The following is a 22250-nucleotide window of genomic DNA, read 5'->3' as shown; positions in this document are numbered from 1 at the left end:
GAGGATCAAACCCAGTACCACGCGCATGCCAGGCGAGTGCGTTACCGCTTGAGCCACATCCCCAGCCCAAAAAAGTTATATCATTTTACACATTCAAAAAGTACATGTCTTGCTTACAATGAAAACTGTCAACTGATATATATGAAAGGAATACCAGAGTTAGAAAAATCCTCATTTTTCAACCATCACAGTTAAGATCAGTTCAGAAAAGCTTCATGAACAAATGCTTTATCTAGGGGGAGAGACTTTAATGAGCAAGATATTTTTATGATCTTACAGTGTTTCCCAACAGATTGCTCCAAGAGAAGGGAAAAAAACAGTAATCATATAGTAATAGACAACACCTTGACTGATCAAAAGGACTACAACCAGTAATGGAATGTTGGACACTCTATGCTGATACCCTGAGAAATATAGGACATCATTTTTGTTCCAACCATAATTACATAATCTAAATCTAGTCATAAGGAAAGAGCACACAAATCCCATCCAAAGTGCATTCTATTAAAAAGAGGGAAAACAGCCGGGCGTGTTGGTGTACACCTGTAATTCCAGCAGCTCAGGAGGCTAAGGCAGATGGATTGAGAGTTCAAAGCTAGCCTCAACAATTTAGCCAGGCCCTAAGCAACTTAGCAAAACCATGTCTCTGAATAAAATACAAAAAAAAAAAAAAAAGAGCTGGGGATGTGGGTCCGTGGTTCGGTACCCCTGGGTTCAATCCCTACACCACCACCCCCTAAAAAAAGAGAGAAAGCAGAGGAAGGCTGTGTCCCTCAAAAATATCCACACCATTAGACACAAAGAAAAGCTGAGGATCTGTAGATACTAAAAGGTACTAAACAGGTATGCATTAAATGCAGGATATAATTCCAGACTCAATTTTATACTGTAGGGCAAATTACTAAGAAGAACTGATTAGTTGGCAGACACAGAATATGAATACTATAAATATTTCTCTCTTTCTCGCTGTTTCATGATACTGAGATTGAACCCTAGGGCCTTATACATACATGCTAGGCAAGTACTGTTGAGCTGCATTCCCACCCTTTTTCATTTTTTGTTTTTTATACAAGATTTCACTAAATTACCCAAAGTGGCCTCAAATCTGCAATCCTGCCTCAGCCTCCAAGTAGCTGGGATTATAGGTATGCACCACAACACTCAGTAGTATTATTACAGATTTTTGGAGGCTGATGCACAATGAGATGTTTGGGGGAAAGAGGTAGTAACTATGTGCAACTTACTCTCCAACAGTTCAGGAGGGGGAAAGCGCACAAATAAATACATATATATAAGATATGTAAGAGAAAAAGTGAAAAAAATCAAAGGGACAACATATTTATTAGCGGCTATATAAGGAATATATAGTGTGTTTCAGGTCATTACTTAAACTACTGTTAATTTGAAATTATTTACAAATAATGTTCTTCAGGATCAAAAAGGAGGGAAAATAATGACTGACCCTATCATTCATACACACGCCCACCCCCCAGCATGTGAGTGCCTGTTTTCCCATCCTCATTAACCTATGTATTATAGAAAATTTCTAATATTGGTCAGTGATGTGTAAAAAATGGTATCTCAGTTGTTGCTTTTTTTTAGAGAGAGAGAGAGAAAGAGAGAATTTTTTTTAATATTTATTTTTTAGTTTTCGGTGGACACAACATCTTTATTTTTTATGTGGTGCTGAGGATTAAACCCAGTGCCCCACGCATGCCAGGCAAGCGGACGACCGCTTGAGCCACATCCCCAGCCCAGGTACCTCAGTTTTAATTTGCACTTGTTAGGCAAGATTAAACATTTTATGCTAAAGGACATTTCATTTTCTGCCACTATCTCTTCCTGATTTAAAATTTTTTTGTGCGCGTGTGTACTGGGGATTGAACTCAGGGGCACTCAACCACTGAGCCACATCCTCAGCCCTTTTTTGTATTTTAGAGACAGGGGTTTTGCTGAGTTTCTTAAGGCCTCAATAATTTGCTGAGGCTGGTTTTGAACGAACAATCCTCCTGCCTCATCCTCCCAAACCACTGGAATTATAGGCGTGTGCCATTGCACCTGGCTTAAAAATGTAGTTAAAATACTTCATCTTTTTGAAGTTTACCTTGATGTAAAATGAAGATAAAGATTTTCAAGAGTGCTAACCCACTATTCCAGGAATATTTATTCAATCAATTTTCTGACCCACTGATTGATGTCCTTTCAGGTATCCCTTGAGAATACAAATATATATTTTTAAATTTGTATTTCTCTTCTTATGTATTAACTCAATCTGATCTTTTTTTAAATTCCAACTAAATGGATAAGATCTTCCATAATGACACTCACATCAGTACAAGTATTTAGCTAAACAACCAATGATGGTTCAAAAACTGTGTTCCAAACAACTCACAACCCATACATTCAAATGTAGACAACCACACTGGATATATATTTAACTATTCCCACATATGTAATATAAATTTGGGTAAGTTTTACACATTGTATACTGAATCACTGCTGGAGCCAAAGGTACTTATTTTGGATCAGTAATAGCATTAAAAAGGAACTTAATTTCAATTAATAAAAGCATTCAACAAAAATAAGTATCAATAATTTCAAATGGGATCACATTTTCCCTTACAATTATCAGTATGTGAAGCCTTGTTTTTTATAAGGAGAAAAAAAATTGCCTAAAATTCACAATACTTCCTTCAGTGAGTACTCAGAACAAACTTGAAGAAAATGTCTATAATCTAAAATATTCTTCATACTCTCTTCTTAGCTGCTTCTTATCAAAAGACTGAGAGAGTACAGCCAGCCTTTTTGTGTTGTAAAAGTCTTGAGAGCAGGGTCTATCTCTTCTACTTTCTGTGTGAATATCCACAATATGAAGAATACTACTTAAGCTGGGCATGGTGGCACACACCTGTAATTCCTGTGGTTTGGGATTACAAAATGCTGAGATAGGAAGATCACAAACTAAAGGCCAGCCTCAGAAACTTAGATCAGCCCTGAGCAACTTAGTGACACCCTATCTCAAAATAAAAAATAAAAAAGGTCTGGGGATGTTGGCTCGGGGGTTAAATGCCCCTAGTTTGTTCAATCCAAGGTACCAACAAAAATAAACAAACAAAAAAAAACCAGGAATGCTATTTTATACACAACAGATGCTCAATGAATGGTACTGATAGAGGAAATATAATAAGATAAAAGCCCTTTAAAAAATCTGTATTACATTAGCCAGAGTTCCTAAGACAGCATTTGGCTGTTGCTCAAGCTGGTCTTGAACTCTCTGGGCTCAAGCAATCCTCCCATTTTAGCCTCATGAGTAGCTGTGACTACAGGCATTAAACCACCACACCCAGCAATAGCAATGTTTTTAAATACCATTCATAACCATATAGGTGGGCAAAAATATTCATCATATAATAATTTAAATATACAGAGAATTAAATAATCTAAGTGCTTAAGAATTCTAACAATACAAACTCTTACCTCTTCAAAAACAGCAGCTTTATTTACTTTTTCCCTTGCAATGTCACAGATTTTCAAGATTCCCAGAGCAAAAGCTTTCATGGCAGGATCTTCTATAAAGTCTGGATTATGAATATAAAGGCACGTAAATACTGTCTGTGCCAAGGAATGGCCTTCTAACCATGTTATCTATAAAGAAATAAAAGAATGTACATTTTTTAAGGTGATACAGAGTCTGCAAAGTTTAAATTGATCCAACAAAGGCCAGAGTGCAACCTTGAGCTTAATCACAAGATTTAAAAGACAATTAAGACAAGGTCAGAAAAGAACTAGAGTTCACCTTCACTGACTAAAGTTTTTCAAGAATAATGTACAGGTTGAATGTCCCTTATCCAAAATCCTTAGGACCAGGAATGTTTCAGATTTCAGAGTATTTTGGATATAGAAAATATGCACAAAATTTATCTGGTAAGTGTCCCTAATCTGATATCTCAAAACTTTTTATTTATTTATTTTTTTGGTACTAGGCACTGAACCCAGGGGGCACTTAACAACTGATCCACATCCCCATCCCTTTTTAATAATTCATTTAGAGACAAGGTCTTGCTGAGTTGCTCAGGGCATTGCTAAGAACTCACAATCCACCTGCCTCAGCTTCCCAAGCCAGTAGGATTACAGGGATGTACCACTGTAACTGGCTGCAATCTGAAACTTTTGAGCATTTTGTCACTGCTCAAAATTTTTCAGATTTTGAATTTTCAGATTAGGGATAATCAGCCTGCACTACAAATGATTAGCCATCTATGAAAAGCATTTTCTCATATAATTCAGTTTGTGATATACTTGGAGACTAATGAAATTAAACAGTGATTCTTTAAGTAGTATTCAAATACAATCAATTCCACAACATAGTCAATAAAAATCCATAAATTGGGGAATTCACAATTTGAAACTAATCAGATTCTTTGCCTCTCATTCAACTCTTCCTTTTTGTCTTCGCCATCACTAACTCAGCCAACAGCATCATCTTACCTAAGATGACTACAAGAAACTACAATGGTTTTCATGCCTTTCATCTCCAATTTAATACCCTTAACCAGGGACCATTGTAGAACATAAAGATAAGCATTCAATACTATTTTACTCTATGATGGAAGCTAGGAATATCTACAATAGTCAAAACTAACTAACTATTTATGTACCAAGAATTTATGCTAGGTATTTTCATATAACTTTATCTCATTTTTCCATAACACCCAGAGAAATATGGTATTTTTCTCCTTTCACATGTAAGGAAACAAAGTTAAAGAGTTTATGTAATTTGTCCAAGTTACACAGTGCAAGGGAACAAGACAAATGCTACTCCATTACAAAATGAAACTGGTTGTGTAAAATATTATAATTAAGGTGTATATCTGGAATGACTATTGTGCAGAAGAGAGACTTTTCAGATTAAAAACCATCTGACAATGAAAACCCAAACTCCAGGGGCCAGGGTTGTGGCTCAGTGGTAGAGGGATTGCCTAACATGCATGAGACACTGGGTTCAATACCCAGCACCACATAAAAACAAATAAATATTATGTTCTTCTATAACTAAAAAAAAATTAAAAAACAAAACAAAACTCTTAAATATAGTTCCAAAAGACTCACAAAATAGATCCTCAACTTTGGCAAAACTACTCCTTTTGTTTACCTTTTCTACCTCCTCTAGTCTCATGCACCTCCCACTTGGGTCCATTGCAGACTTCATCCACAAGCAGCTTTGTTCAGGAGTCCCCCAAATGGGACATTTTTACTCTGCCATAACTATGCTGTGTGTGTGTGTGTGTGTGTGTGTGTGTGTGTACTGTTTTGCCCACAATTCCATAATCCCATCATCTTGTCATTCCTACCATTCTTCATACATAATTATCTCCTCCTCTCTGCCCCCACAGCACAATTATGAAAACATTTACTTGTTAAGAATATTTTCTTTGTATGTCTGTCTGGACCAATCCTGTCTCCCTCTCTTACCCTACTAGAACTGTAAAATGGTAAAAGATAATGAAAATATCTTTGAGGGAAAGAGACAGCTTTGGAAGACAAAGGATCAGGATTAGGAGTGGGGCCATGATCCATGTTGGCAATGTAACCCTAAATGTTACAAGAAAACACAAGTAACTAACAGATATAAAACCTAAAAGAAAATTATATTGTGTGTGCGCTTCTCTCACACTTGGCAATCTATTTGTTAAACAAATTAATAATTATTACATGTTCCTAAGAACAATCTTTTAAATAACAATTTTTAAAAAATGGATGGTCAGAAGAGGGGTAGGGAGCAGTACAAATGAGAATTTTTCCACAACTAAACAATACTATCAGGGAGACATATATCTAGTAGACAAACATTAAAAATTTTTCCTTCAGAAAGGACTTCAGAACTTATCCTAGATTGGACAAAAATCTCTCCAAAGCCAATTCAAACCACCCTTTGTTTCAATTATGTTTACCTTATTGAAACTTCTAATTACAGATTTATTTTTCTGGTTAATTTGAGAACAAAAAGGGTACTCAAAATAATAACTATAATATCTTAATTGTAAAGAAATTATCCCTTTACGAAGAAAATGGGAGCCTAAAAGCACCCAGATGGAAATTAAAATGCTATTCCCTATGGCATTATTTAGCTCGATAATCTTATGTAAATCTTAGAAAACCTGGCATTGCATATACTTCATACTCAACATTGGGTATATATTTCAAAAGTCAAAGATTTAGGTAGATCAAAGTTTTGTTTGTTTAATTAACCAGCAGTCTTATTTTAATTCTTACCAAACAGCAAAAACATGTATCCATTATCCCTATCAACTCGGGCAAGGTAAGGTCTTTAATTTTAATGGTGCCATCCTAAAAAAAGGAAAAAATATGACACGTAAGCAGAAATTTTTAATATTTACGGTTACTATGTGCAGTAGCATTTTGGATTTCAAAAATTTGATATTTAAAAACAGCAATTCTAAGAAAATGATAGCTCATCATTTGACATAGAGCTAAGACACCAAATTAACTTTGTATTCTTAAAATAATACTTTGTAAATTTTATTTTTAATTTTCAAATAATAATTATAGAAAGTATATATTCTAAATAGTTCATCAAATACTTTAATGTGAAACAACGAAGACTTTTATAATAAAAAGTAAAATCACAAGTACTTTTAAGCACAGTTCAAATTAGTTTTAAGCATTCATAAACGTGATTCATTCTAATAATCAAAACTACTTATTAAAAAAAGTTTCAATTTAAAACTATTTTCCTCAAGTTTTTTAACTACTTGTAAATTTTGTTAATAATGTTCACTTTGCTTAGCTAGTCTTTCTTCATAAAGTATGCAATTTCTGGCAACTACAAATGAATTTCTAATTCAACTGGCATTGAGTAAATTTTAAACTCATACCATTATCATTTGCTTAATATATTATTACATAAAATGTAATCTTCCAAGCCAATTATCCTGGTATTTGAATATATACTAAAATGCTTTCAAAAATTAAGTTAAAAATACACAAATGCACAAATTTAGAGCAAGTTTATAATTAATTTCTAGAGTTCAAAAGGTAGATGGTAAATGTTAGAACTAATTCTTGTTTATCATACTTGAGTTACTTTCAAAAAAATCCACTTTAACATAGTATGTTTGATTTCATTATTAAGCACAGGTTTTAACATATGAAGTAACAAAGGTAAAAGAAAACACAAAAAATACAACCTTGATAGCTTGTTCAAAATTGAGAACTTTTCGATTAACTTGATTGCCAATCATGCCAGCATCCATCTTGGGATCCATCATTTCAATAGCAGACATGGCTTCAAAAAGACCAAATCTGCAAATAAATCAGTCCCACAAATTGTTTTTGAACCCAAACCCAAATTCCTACATTAAATTTTATTAAGATACTTTTAGCAACTATGGTATTCTATGTATTTAAAGTCTTTCTAATTTGCTAATACTTCTACTTCAATTAATCATCCCTTAACAAAAATGCTTTCATGTACTTGCCATGCAAATTATTTTACAAGTACTGTGAGAAGAAATTTAAAATGTTTTTTTATTCTTCATTCGAAAAGGCTGTGCATTAGAAATTTTTGGAATAAAACAGATCAACTGATCTATAATGGATTGCACTTTGCCTTCTTTAAATAATTTCCTCTAGCATTCAGAAAGTCATATTTCGAACAATCGTTATCACTTTCACTTTTTCTTCATTTTCTTCATGGCTGAAAGTACAATAATCTGGCACACTGAAGTCTACAATGCCCAAAGTTTTGGCAACTTGAAATAATAAACACTCTAGAAATCCTAACAGTCTGATATTTGTTACTAATTTGCCATAAGGCCAAACAATTGTGACAGTCTGTTAACTGATTAATAAGAATATCCTTGAGATACACATACCTCAAGAAATGGAAGAGGAAAACAAAAAAGCCTAAAAGAAGCTTGACTAGTCATCAAGCTAATGACTTACTTTCTTAAGTCATTAAACAAGCAGAAAAGACAACTACACTATCACATATCCAATCCTATCATTTCTCAGATAAAAAGTAGTTAAAATATCAAAAAAAAAAAAGGAGACGGTATGAATATATAACAATGAATCCTATCGGTACATACAAACATAGTGCACCAATAAAAAAATGTGGGAAAGCAAAAAAAAAGAGAGATTTTCTTCCAACCACTCTCATCTAATGCTTCAATTTACTGACAATATGACCATATTATTAAAGACAACTCCCATCTACAAATTTGATGACTAATAACCAAATCCCAAATAATATTTTTCAAAGAGCTTCTCAAGCTAGAAGAGAAAATATATAAAAATGGAAGAGAATTTTGTCAATAAAAAAATATAGATTAACCAAATATCAAATAAACTATAAAACTACAACATTTGGGGCTGGGGATATAGCTCATTGGTAGAGAACTTGTCTAGCATTGATTAGGGTGTGGGTTTAATTCCCTACACGATAAAAAATAAAAGTAAAAAACAAAGCTATAATAATTAAAAACTTTCTAGAATACATAGAAAAATGGAAAAGAATATAAAGAATCCACACCTAAATTTCTGTGAAAACTATGTATAATAAAGGTGAAATTACAAATCACTGGAGAAAAACGATCACTCAATAAATACTGTCAGAAAAATGGGTAACCTCATGGAAAAAGTTAAATTTCTTATTCACACAATTTGAAAAAATAAGCCTGAGGCAGGTATAAGTTCTAAACCTAAAACAAGCCAACAAACAAAAAGCTTTTCTTCAATAATTCACAAAGCAATACAGGAAAAAGTTGGTAATTGCAACTGAGGAAATATTTTGAATTCTCGAAGTGGAACAACAACATCAACCTTATCCGGAAATATGTGAGAAATTCAAAATCTGTGGCTCCATACCAGACCTATTAAATACACATCATTGGGGATAGGAGCCAGCAATACGTGCTTTTAAAAGCCCTCCAGATAAGCCTGATGCACATGAAAGTTTGAGAAGGACTTTTTGTTTGTGAGTGTCTCCTCTTACTAAAAAAGACATGTCCAATCCTGTCCACTTACTATTTCAAAATTCTGTATTTCGAAACTTGAAACTAAGCCTGGCCATAGTAATATGGAAACAGAGGCTACCTATGGAAGTATAAATATAATTAAGCATTTCCTTTTATTTTTTCCAGGGATTCTCAATTTACTTCTATACAGGCATTTAATCACCGGAAGATTGGTCATCAACCAGCCAATCATACGTGACATACAAATGATATCTTTTCAAGAAATTCCACATTCAGTACATCCACCCTCAAGAAAAGAATCATGTAAGTCATAATTTCACTAGGTAACAGCCATTTCACATCCCAATTGGGGTCAGCTGCCCCAGAACAGCTCACCAAAGTTAAACGTGTATGTGTGTGCATATACATATATATAATTCATTTTTACAATCTTTTAAAAGTAAACTTACCCAACACTACTACATTTAAGAAAAAACTAGATCAAAATATGACACAAGAGTATTCACAGGACACATACTTACAATTTATCATGAAGCAGTTCTCCCAACTTTAATTCTAAAATAAACAAGAGAAAAAATCCTTTTAATATATTTAACTTTCAATTCTAACAAAAAAACTTTAAAAACGTAATCACCTAAAAAGATGTAAAGAAGCAATATCCAGAACTTTACCCAATCCTCCTAGTTAATCATATGTTAAAAAACTTTTAACAGTTCCAGGTACCAAAATGGATAAATGACATTAAAGCATAACAGAAAATATAAGCTAGAGATTCCCAAAAGTGATATGGGAACCCAGGAGTTGGTGATATTAAAATAACTTCTGTTGTATTTTGCACTGTGTTGACATTTGCACTGGTGATGCAAAAGCAATGGTGGGAAGGGGTAGAAAAACAGCAATAATATACAAAACTGTTGTAGCTTCAGCACAAACTAAACTAATATTGTTCACTTTCAGTTAAAAAGAACCCCCCCTCCAAAATTCAATTTCACTTAAGAATGTCTTTGATGATTACTATTCACTAAGGAAACACAATCAAAAACTAAAATGACACCACCTTGCACCTATTAGGATGCCAATGATTAAAGAATAAAAAATATACTGGGGACATAGCTCATGTGTGAGGCCCTGGGTTCAATTTCCAGCATATAAATTTTGGTGCATTATTTTAAGAAAAAAGACTGGGATGCAGCTCAGTGGTTAAATGCCCTTGGGTTCAATCCCCAATATTATCAAAAAAGAAAGAAAGAGGAGCTGGGGTTGCAGCTCAGTGGTAGAGTGCTTGCCTCGAATGCGTGAGGCACTGGGTTTGATCCTCAGCATCACATAAAATAAGTAAAATAAAGATATTGTGTACATCTACAATTAAAAATATATTAAAAGAAAAAACAGAATACAGGTATTATAAGGATGTGAAGACATTTTTGGTGGGATTCTAAGATAGTACAGCCATTGTGGAAAACAATATGAACAATGTGGCTGTTCCTCAAAATATTAAAAAAGAGTATTACCACAGAATCCAATAATTACACTTCTGAGCACATACCCAGAACTGAAAAAGGATCCTGAAGGAATTTCTGAACACCCATGTCCATAGCAGTATTATTTACAACAGCTAAAAGATGGAAGCAACCTAAGTGCCCATCAATGAATAAACAGATAATCAAAATGTCCCATATGTATACAATGGAATACTGTTCAATCTTAAAAAGGAAAGAGATTCTGACATATGCTGAAATATGGATGATCCTTAAGGACATTACACTAGTTGGGAAAAACAATCACAGAAAAACAAATACTGTGTGATTCTACCTGTATGAAGATTTAGTTAAAAATCACTGACACAGACTATAGACTGGTAATTGCCAGGGGATGAGGAGGAGGGGGAGAAACAGGGAGATAACTGTTTAACAGATACAAAGTGTCAGTTTGCGAGATGAAAAAATTTACAGAGACAAATGGTAGCAATTGTAGCACAACATTATCAAAGTATAAAATACCACTGAAGGCTGGCATAGTGGAGCACACCTGTAATTCCAGCAGCTGAGGAGGCTGAGGTAGAAGAATCGCGAGTTTAAAGCCAGCCTCAGCAAAAGCAAGGCACTAAGCAACTCAGTGAGACCCTGTCTTGAAATAAAATACAAAATAGGGCTGAAGTGCCCCTGAATTCAATCCTTAGCACCAAAACAACAACAACAACAAAACACGCCACTGAACTGAATGATTAAAAATAAGATGGAATTTTTTTACATTAGGTTTATCTTAACACAACAAAAAAAAATCAAGAAAAAAAAAATCCTTGATAAAGCTATAAAAATTAATCTCAGGGCCAGGGCCAGGACCAGGGTATGGCTAGGAAGTTATCTACAGTGTAAAATGTGAGGAGACATTTTCAATTCCTGCCTTCTTAAATTTTGTAGGTTCCTAATACATTGCCCCTAATTAATCTTTCAAATCTCAACCTCTGAGTAATGCCCATTAAATACTGTACTCAGCAAAAGAGGAAGACATTAATACTTCTGCTGAATACCAAAGTAAGATAACTTTCTCAGGGTTATTTAGACTTGAGAATATGGCATTTAAAAAAAAAATGACTTTACTGATTCAAGAAAAAAGTTACAATGTTTGTTGTCAATGATAAAATTTGAGCTTTCAAGCAAAAATTTATATTTTGGAAAACATGTGCCACTCTGACAGTTTCCCAACACTCAGAAGACCTTTCTATATCAGTGATATTAACAAAAGTGCTTCTTATTACTGTACAATGAAATGTGTTAATTTGGAAAATCTGCATAACTCACTGAACCAATATTTTCCAATGGCAGTACATGCTACAGAATCAGGCAAGGATTGAAGATTCATTAAAATCTAAAAGAAACCAATAGATTTTTAATGTAACAGAATAAAAAGCCCACTGATAGGGTTTCACATTCCACATTGCAACTAATCTTTAATCTTGAAACTACAACCTATCAAGTTTTGGGTATAGTATCAAAGAACAACCACAATCATCTGAAAAGACTCTTCCATTTTTCAACTACATATTTGGTGAGGCCAGATTTATTTCATATGCTTCAAGCAATTACAGAAGCAAATATGAAAATTCAGTGGCCCTTTATCATGGCAGACGTTAAGTATATTTGCAAAAATAGAAATGACTCCACTTTTCTAAATTATTTTTTGTTTTGGAACACACATATTTTTCATTTAAAAATACATAGTTGTTAACATTCAATGGGTTTATTATGATTGCTTTTAAATGAATTAATAAAGTTTTAAAATTTCTCAGTTTAAATTCTAGTAAATACACATGGACAATAATTTTAAGGTATATAATAGAATCCTGATCCAAAAAGTTTAAGAACTACTGTAATAATCTATCATACACTAAGGATAAATAGGAACCAAATAGCTTCACCAAACTTAAAAACACCCCACAAGCTATTAGCAAATCCATCACTCTGGAACTTGGTTTTCTTATCTATAAAATGAAAGGTTAAACTGTATGATTTATAAAATCCCTTAAACACCCTGGGTAATCCTGAACACTTCGGAGAGAGTAAAATAGAGTCTTAAGGAACAACAAATAAAACTGAAGGCCAGGGTACAATACTAGAAAGAGAAGTACTAAGTGAACATGTGAATACTTCAGACCACTCCCGTCACTTAACTGTTAAGTCATGGGCAGTCATGTCAGATCCTCAACCTCAAGGCAGATTAGGTAAATTTTCTCTAGAGAATATAGTTTTCCAAGAAGAAAGAGCTACAAAATTGATATTCAATGTTCTCCAACATGAAAGCCAAGTCAAATCACTCCATATTGGTGTTCACAAAGGGTCCCACTCAGAAATTCAGAGCTTCCAACAGGCTTTTTAGTCCTCCATCTGAAGTGGAGTAAACATATATGGGTAAACAAAAATTCAAAAGAACTATTATTACACTTAAAGAGATAAAATAGTGTAACACTGAAACAAAAATAGGATATGCTTGAAGAAGAAGAAGAAGAAAGAAACAAACAAACAAACAAACAAACAAAGAAATATTCAGAGACAAACATGTAAAATTAAAAACATCATCACAGCAGGGGGCATACCAAGTGCTTAGCATGATCAAGATTCCTGAGTTCAATCTCCAGCACCAAAATAAGAAAAAAGGAAAACAAAACAAAACAAAAAACCCACATCAGAAAATAAATTCTCAAGAGAAGATTGGAAGATAGAGTTGAGGGAAAAGACAAAGTAAGGACAGTGTAGAAAAGTAGAATAATAATTCAAGGACACTTACTAGAACTGAAGTATCAAAATGAAAGGGCCTCAGAGTCAACAAGGCAACTGCTATGTAAGTTCTGGACCCAGTGGATAAACAAGATTCTGAAAGGCTACATATGAAAGCTCAAGAACCAAACTTCTTAATAGCAACATTGAAACAACAATCAACATAAAATGCCCTCAAATTCTCCAAGGTACTCAAATGGTACCATCCATTAAGTTGGAGAACAGAAATAAAGACATTTTCAGACATTCAGAGCACACCCCAAAATTGTACATCACATACATTTTATCAGGAAGACAATAATAACATCCCACAAGGAGAAAAGACACCCTAGGCTAATGATGAGCACAAGCTCAGAATGAAGTTGCATACAGATCCAAAAGGTAAGAAGCCCAATAGCAATCAAGATGGTCAAGAAATTTCTTAACAGAGACAAACCAATAGGATAAATATCTAAAGAAAACAGAGGACTGGTAAGAGTCTGAAGTATAATTAATGTGTGATTTTCTGTGAAATTTTTGTGAAAAATAGTTATACACAAAGGGTAAAGTAGAATAGTTTTAACCCTAAGTTCAGCTAACAGTTCTGTATAACATAACAATGTAGCTATCTCTAAAAGTTCATAGATAATGACTAAATAGAGGATAAGAATCAAGAACTAGTAATAAAAATATGCTATCTAGAATCATAAATACCAAAATAATCAGTTAAAAAGGGGAAAATTATGTCTTTCAGGTACTCATTTTCTATTGACCAAAAGCTTCTAAAATAATGTAAGATATATGATTAAAGGGAAAATATCTCTCTCTCTCTCTCTCTCTTTTTTTTCCCTTTTTACAGTACTGAGGATTGAACCAAGGGATGTTCTACCAATGAGCTATACCCTAGTCCTTTAAACTTCTAAGACAAGACCTTGTTAAATTGCCCTGGCTGTCCTCAAACTTGCAATCCTCCAGTTTCAGCTTCCCAGAGTTGCTGGGAAGGTAGCACTTTCCCGGAGTGAATGAGGCACTGGGTTCGATTATAGGTATGTGCCACCACTCCCATCTCTAAGGGGAAAATCTGATAAGATGGAAAAGAGACTTTAAAGTGCATCAAAGGTCCCATTCCTCTGTTCCCTCTATATTAATTCTAATTGTTAGAGATGTTAAATTATCCAATATCCATTTTACTTTCCTGAAGAATCCAGGGTTAAAGAAGTTGAATGATAGTTGAACATTCTTGAAAGTAGTCTAAATGGAGTGGGGGGGGGGGGGAATATCAGCATTACTGATATTTTGCAGTAAGAAAAAAAAAATTGGTTGGGGCTGCGGCTGTTGGCCCAGAGGTAGCACTTGCCTGGAGTGAATGAGGTACTGGATTCGATTCTCAGCACCTCATGTGAACAAATAAAATAAAGGTCTATCAACAACTAAAAAATATATTTTTTTAAAAAATTGGAGGAAGAGGGATAGAGGCTGTCCTATATGCTGGACGGTTAGCAGCATCCCTGGCTTATACCCAGTAGATACCAGTAGCATATACACCCCCCCCCCCCACACACACACACACACTGGGATAATCAAAAATGTCAAGACACTGGCAAATGTCCCTTGAAGTACAAAATCATCCCCAGTTGAGAGCCCCAATCTAAAGTGATTTACAAATACCAGTGCTGCCCAGCCCACTCATGTTCCTCCTCTGAAAACATTTTCCAAGTCAGGACACAAAGAAAACATAATTTCCATTTTCAAAAACAAAAATCTTTAAAAAATTTAATTTATAGGTTGACCAGATCTTTTTACCAGGACAATTTTTGTTGATCCTTTTCCTCTTAGATAAAGTGCTAACAAATAGCAAATTCCCATAACAACTATCATTCATTAAACTGTATTCATGGATTGGGAAGGGAAAAGGGGAAACTGTCTACAAGTTTTATCAAGGGCTAGTTAGTTTAAGTGCTATGCTTTTAGGTGTAGTTCAGTGGGAAAACACTTGCCTAGCATGTGCAAGGCCCTTGATTTGACCAAGCACCACCACCTGCCCCCACCAAAATCTACATTTTTGTTATGCACATTTTTAAATGCTATGTAATCACTTTATAATGATAATATTTTTAAAAAGATTACAGAAGCATATTCCAGACCACCTGAATGATAACATTATAATAAAGTTATTGCCACAATTTCAGAGCCCACGCTTGTGTTTATAATTATGCTGGTTCTAGGCAATCACTCAAAATGACAGCTTTTAATATAACAGTGATTCTCAAACTTTTTTAGACTCAGATCCAAATATTCTTTGGCTTGAAGCAATATAACCTGAGAATATTCATTCTTAAATACATTCTGAGCACCTACAAACATCCTGGGTGAAAGTAGGAAACAAGAAGCTTAAGCATCCCACACTTTAGAAGAAAAAGGAGTATTAGGTAATGGCTGAAGAAACTGGATGGATAACAGGGGCTTTCAACAATGGTACCTTCGTTAAAAACCGGAAAGATGAACTAAGGCATCAAAAAGAGAAGAAGAAGATGGGATATGTGCTCCATATCCTCCCACACTACAGTAAAAAGAGAATAGATGTGAAGAAGCAGACTTTGGGTTACTTGTATGCCCTAGGTACCTGATGATATCAAAATTCTAAGAGAAGGTGTTGACCATCTATCTATAGTATGAAAGTAATGCAGAAGGCAGAAGAAGTGGGATATGTTATATGATCATTTGTTTATCTGATCATCTATGTTTAAGTGAAATGTCTAACTTGTGGATTTGTAATTTGGAAAGCACCTAAATATAGAAAACTGAATGGAATATGAAAATCAAAGACACTTACAGGTAGCAAAATGGGATGACATAAAATTATATGACATTTTCTAAAGGACATCTCATATGATCTATCAGGTTAAAAAAAAAAAAAAGCAGTGATGGCACCACAGCTCAAATAATTTAGAAAAATATTATGAGCCTCAAGATCAGTTATAGGGAGGATGGAAGGAATGTGTACCACCCTGCCTAACAACAAATAAAAATGATGAAAATTACAAGTTTGTGTTTAATCCAAAGGAATTTCAAGAGCCAATAAAAGAATGAGTAAACATGTGCATAAAAAACAACTTGGTCATCACAAAAGATTAATTTTTTAAATTCTTTTTTTAGCTGTTGATGGACCTTTATTTTATTCACTTATTTATATGTGATGCTGAGAATCAAACTCAGTGCCTCACACATGTAAGGCAAATACTCTACCACTGAGCCATGATCCCAGCCCACTAAAGATTTTATAGTATTAAGAACAAACAAAATCACCAGAGTAGAGCCAAAGGCCATCACAAGAGAGACCACTATGTCAGTTAAAGGAAAGGATGTAACCATACTGTTTTCAATGTAGTTTTTAGAAAGTCACTAGACTACAAGCATAATAAATAATCAATAAATCTGATTATTTCAAAAATAAAAAACGAGTTATTAATGTCACAGGTTCAAGAACTATCAAGAGCCCGTATGTCCCAAATCTGTATGTAAAAGAAGCTAAATTCTGTATTGATTTTTTAGTTCCAAGATAAAGTGCTAATAAATAGCAAATTGCTATAACAATTATCATTAGATAATAAATCTCTTTACATCTGTACCACTTGAGAAAGTACAAAAGCTAATAGAGTTAATAGGATGGTATGATGTGACAACGAAATAATGTGTCACCCCCTTTCAATCCACACTGAAGTAGAACTTAAACCTTATCTCCTACACAAGGTTCCTTATACAAAGAAACAGTGCTAATCTATGACGTTACAGAAAGCCACAGCAAAGCATCTCTCCCCACCAATATTCTAAACTGCTTTCTTAGGTTCAATTCTCCTTAAAACTCCCCAAAAGTAGAGGATAGATATATATGTAAACACACACACATGTATATTTACACCCAAAAACACATACATACACATGTGTATAAACACAGACATACACACTCACACACATCATAAGACTAAAATTACATTTAGATGGAACCAAATGCTGCCAACCTGCAGTCTTCAAACTGTCATACCAAACTGGGTAAACATCATATCCTAGAATATTCAAATAAGGATAACAAGTTATAGAACTGCCTACTGTCAAATTTACATGACAGGGCTGGGGATGTGGCTCAAGTGGTAGCGCGCTCGCCTGGCATGCGTGCGGCCGGGGTTCGATTCTCAGCACCACGTACAAACAAAGATGCTGTGTCCGCCGATAACTAAAAAATAAATACTAAAATTCTCTCTCTCTCTCTCCTCTCTCTCTCTCTCTTTAAAAAAAAAAAAATTTACATGACAATCTGGGAGGGAAAGACCTCTAACATACAGGGCAATACAGTGCAAAATGCAAGTTTTTTCATGAATTTCTAAAATAAAACAAAAAATGATAAAGATACTCTTACTTATGAATGAACTACTTTTAACACCACCCATAAGATTTGGGAAAGGAAGGTTCAGAAGTATTTGTGCTCATTCTCTGCTGTGGGAAATTTAAGAAACATCTCTCATATTTCTTTTTTGTCACTGCAAAATTTACCAATCAAATCACATGAATTTTCTTTGTTCTCTCATATAATCTTTCTAATTCAACCACTATCCTAGTGCAAGAATTTAATACCTCAACCTAGGCTAAGTGCAAAAGTTTGTCTAATATTATAGGCTCTCTCCACTCCAATACATCATAAAATATGCTGCTTCCATAAACTTTCAACACTAAACAAATATCCATTTCTGAATGGATCAAGTACTTTACATCCACTATCTCATTTAATTAATCCCTCAAACTCTACAAATACAGAGGAGAAAATTAAGACTCAGATTAAACCATCCGAGGTAACTGAGCTAATAAGTGGCAGACCTGGGACTTTTGCCTACATTTGTCTCAAATGCTTACTATGTTATTTAATGAGAAGCTACTCTGTCCAAGTCACTATACTAAACACTATGCAACTTTATGCTCAAAACCCTTAAAAAATTTACACTGCTCATAAAACAAGCTCAAACTAAGAAAACAAAACAGAAACACTGAAGACCCTCCTTTGAAAACTGTTTTGTAGTCAAGATTATTCACTTTCCCAAACATAAAAATCTCACTGAACTCTAGTTCATGTGGTTTCATTTTAATACAGAATAATTCCCTCACTTTCACTTACAGAAATTCGATCATTCCTATAAGGCCCAACTCAACCATATATCCTTACCCATTTAAGTTCACAATTGATAGCCCCTAATATAAAGCACTTAAATTTAGTACAAGATAGGTAACATGCTCTTAGTCATCTAAGACTTCTGAGCAAAAAAAAATCTACACCATAATTTATATTTCTCTCTCCCTGAGACGGATATTTAATATGGGCAACTCTCAGTTAACGTTCTTTCCACTACCCCACTGAAGGCATACTTTAACTAGACACGTATTTCAAACAGTAAAGGGTAGGCACATGATTTATCATTCAGCTTATACTCAGCTAGCTTCCTTCCACCTACAGCTGCTCAAGTCTTTACTCCACTCCTTCAAAGTACTCTTCAAACACACCCCACCTCATTATCATCAATACCTAAGTTTCTTGGACAAAGAAAAGCCATCCGGTAAGAATTCCACTATTATTTCTCCCTAGCTATATAAACTTATACCTGTACATTTACCATGCTAATCTCAGTTATTGTGTCCCTATGCTTTTTCCAAGTTCTCTACCACATTCTTGATCCCACCCTCTCTTTAAAGTTTGAGTTCTCACTCTTATCTGATCCTTTCTCTTCCATATCTCCCTAATGCCCTTTCCTCTCAAAAAACAAACATGTTCATCTTTCTATTCATTCTCAAATATTGAACTTACTATATGCCAGACACTTTTTTGTGTGCCAGGGTAACAAATATGATCCCTGCCATTACAGAAGTTATAATCTAATGAGTGAGGCTGACATTGAATGAAAAATAATAGAAAATAAAGACTTCTGACAAAGACAAGCACTCTGAAGAATATAGAACAGGGTCATTCACTGGGTATGGCGGCACATGCTTGTAATCCCAGCAACCTCCAAGACTAAGGCAGAAGGATCCCAAGTTTGAGGCCAACTTCAGCAACTCAGCAAGATAAAAAATTAGAAAAGGGCTGCAGATGTGGCTCAGTGGTTAAGCACCCCTGGGTTCAATTCCCTGTACCTAAACAAAACAGGGTGATCAGCTTCAGGTCAAACAGAAGAAAAGACAATGAGGGGGTAAATTTGCTAGAATGGTTGTTTTGAAGTCCTCCTGGGGAAGTAACTTTTAAGGCTGAAGACTAAGCTAGTCTGTGAAGACCTGGCATGAAGCAATCTTAAAAAAAAAAAAAAAAAAATATTCAAAGGCTCTGGGAAATCACTTTGATATGATTAATAAGAAACTTATGACTGGAACTGGTCTGGCAATGGTACAAAAATTAAGTCTGAGTGGTAGGCAGAGATCAGATTTTATAAAGCTGTGGAAAAAGAGTCTGAATTTTATTCTACCTGCAACAGGAAGCCATTAGAGGATCTTAAACAGGAAATAATGGGATTTGACCATTTTTATTCTTCAAATATACAAAAATACATTTGGCCAACATAATTGTTTTCACAGATAAAAAATTATTGCTGTGTACTCTAATCTGTTACTTCAAGTTAGAGGAAATAAATAATTATTAAATAATAGAAAAAAATTATCTCAACATCTGTTATTTAATGCTACATCTAATGCATATTGCCTTTAATAAGTGTGGTTAGCAAACCATAAACCAAAATTATCTGTTGATTTTTTTTTTCATTTATCAAGGTAAGTCTAAAAAGCAATCATGATTTCACCCCTTCACAGCTTTTGAACTTCTAATCTGAAAATTCAAACTCACCTCGACAAGCTTCTTCAAAATCTTGGGTTATGTCCACCCAGCTTGTATTGCTTTTTTCCATTTTTTCAGGGATAGTGAGCTCCCATCCTGAATCATCATCATCTACAGAAGCTTTCATAACCATTATGCCTGTAAAATTAACACTGGTATAAGAGAGAAGATGTAGCTTTCAGGGGAAGAGTGTGTACAAAACTGTGTTTAAGTACTGGATGAAAGACTTACTAAACTCTAAAAGCAGAACTCTTCTGAGGATGGTACTGTTTAAAAAAAAACAAACAAACACTACCTAATGCGATGAAATTCCACGTTTATCATCACTGCTGCTCCTCATTTACTAATAGTGCACCACATGCCAGGGTTCATAGATTGTCTTGCCACTACTTAAGAAGAAAAATCACAAACCATCCCACCACCGGTCCAAAAAGAATCAACTCCAGAGATTTAAACTTTCAATACTGGCCACAAATAGCCAAAGAACAATTCAAAGTACCCTTTCGCAGGTCAGGACTTCAAACTACAACTACTCTCGTCAAGGTAGACTTCACCTGGGCAGAACTCACTGGGCCAATCTCTCCAGGGCCCAGGGGTAGGGTACAGCCTGACCGGGGGACAAAGCCTGCGGGCACGCAACGCAGAGTCCCACCAGCCAGGCTCACCGCGGGGGCGCACCTGAGACGGGGACCCTCACCACGTCCGCCACACCCGGGTCAGCCCGGCCCAGCCTCGGCCCCACAGCGCGCGGAAGCAAGGACAGGGTTGTCGCCGCGCAGGAGGGCGGGCACACCAGGCGCCGGGTCGTCACCGAGTAATACCAGGCAAGACCGGGGCCTCGACGGACTCAGGGCATCTGGGAGCTCTAGGCTCCTACCTGAAGCGCAAAGGGAGGGCCGGGGCCGCAGGGTGACCTGGCGTCCCCAGGGTCTGTCACTCGGGCAGGGGGCTGCGGCTCTCGGACACACAAGCGATGGGGGTCTCAGTGGCTCCGCAAGGGCGGTCCCTACCTACTTCTCCCGTGGCCACCCGCGCCGCCACGCACCGTCCGGACCGCGGAAATAACGACGCCGCCGTCGCCGCCGCCGCCCCCTCCCCTCTCAGCCCAGCCCGACCGGCCGCGTGCGCGCATGCGTACGCCTGGTGCGCGCGACCCCGCCCCCTCTCCCTTACTCCCGGGGACTTCGCGCTCCCCGGCCACACCCCCTCCTCGCCACCGCCACCGATCGGTCGATGGCGGAAGCCTTCTCTTCTCGCGGAATTAGAGCTAATCGCGAGAACGGAAGTCACATTCCTTTCCCACCGTGTCCCGAGTAGTGGGCGTGTTTCTGGAAGGGGCAGAGACTGGGACCTCAGAGCCCGCGCTGTATGGCGCTGAAAAGTGACGGAAGGAAGCCGAGGAGGTTCCCGAAGAATGAATATCTCGGCTCCAACAGCTCCATGATACTGGTACTATTTGACACTGGGTTTATATTTTCTAGACGGCGTTTGAGAGTTCCCTAAAGGAAAATAAAAACAAAATATCACCAGTCAAGTCAACCGTTTTTGTTCTTAAAATTTATGAATAAAATGATCAGTTTTTAAATAGAGTTATATAAATAGGCTGGCACAGATTAGAAGCAAATCATGACCACTGTAGAACCACTGGAATGTCCAAAATTTTAAGATTATCGATATTGACAAGGATCAGAGCATCTGGACTTCTTACTCATGGCTGGTGGTACTGCAGAATAGGACCACTTTGGAAAACTGCCATTTTCTTATAATCATGTACTCATGATCCAGTAATTCCATTCCTAGGATTTACCTAGAATTAAAACAGCGACACAAATGTTTGTATACTAATGTTCATAGTAACTTTTAATTTTAATAGTATAAAACTGGGAACCCAGTGGTCCATCAACTGGTGATTGGATAAATAACTTGTGGTGCATACAATAAAATGAATCCATACAATATAGTGAATATTAATTATCAATGAAGAGGAATCAACAACAAGAATGAATCTCCAAAGTACATTGAGCAAAAGAAACCAGTCACAAAAGAAGTATGATTCTATTTACAATAAACTCTAAAGAAAGACAAATCTTATCTATACTGACAGAAAGATAGATCCGTGCTGCTCAGGGGTCA

The 22250-nt window shown here is 35.7% G+C and overlaps 1 protein-coding gene across 2 annotated transcripts in view; it reads right to left on the bottom strand.

Moving 5' to 3' along the window:
• Positions 1-21234, bottom strand: part of Naa35 (N-alpha-acetyltransferase 35, NatC auxiliary subunit) — a 102333-nt gene extending 81099 nt beyond the window's left edge. Inside the window, exons 1-6 of one of the 2 annotated variants that reach the window (XM_076846136.1) lie at positions 21163-21234; positions 20127-20255; positions 9521-9554; positions 7209-7323; positions 6274-6348; positions 3478-3645 (exon numbers count right to left, since the gene is read on the bottom strand). In XM_076846136.1, the coding sequence (XP_076702251.1) occupies positions 3478-3645; positions 6274-6348; positions 7209-7323; positions 9521-9554; positions 20127-20250 (516 nt within the window). In that variant the 5' untranslated portion in view covers positions 20251-20255; positions 21163-21234. Of the gene's footprint in view, positions 1-3477; positions 3646-6273; positions 6349-7208; positions 7324-9520; positions 9555-20126; positions 20256-21127 lie in introns of both variants that reach the window. The other variant, XM_076846135.1, reaches the window with a different exon arrangement.
• Positions 21235-22250: the final 1016 nt, after the last annotated feature.

This window comes from Callospermophilus lateralis, chromosome 2 (genome assembly GCF_048772815.1).
Source record: "Callospermophilus lateralis isolate mCalLat2 chromosome 2, mCalLat2.hap1, whole genome shotgun sequence".
NCBI classification, from domain to species: domain Eukaryota; kingdom Metazoa; phylum Chordata; class Mammalia; order Rodentia; family Sciuridae; genus Callospermophilus; species Callospermophilus lateralis.
The sequence above is the reverse complement of the archived record's forward strand: the minus strand, read 5'-3'. Positions and strand labels throughout refer to the sequence as shown.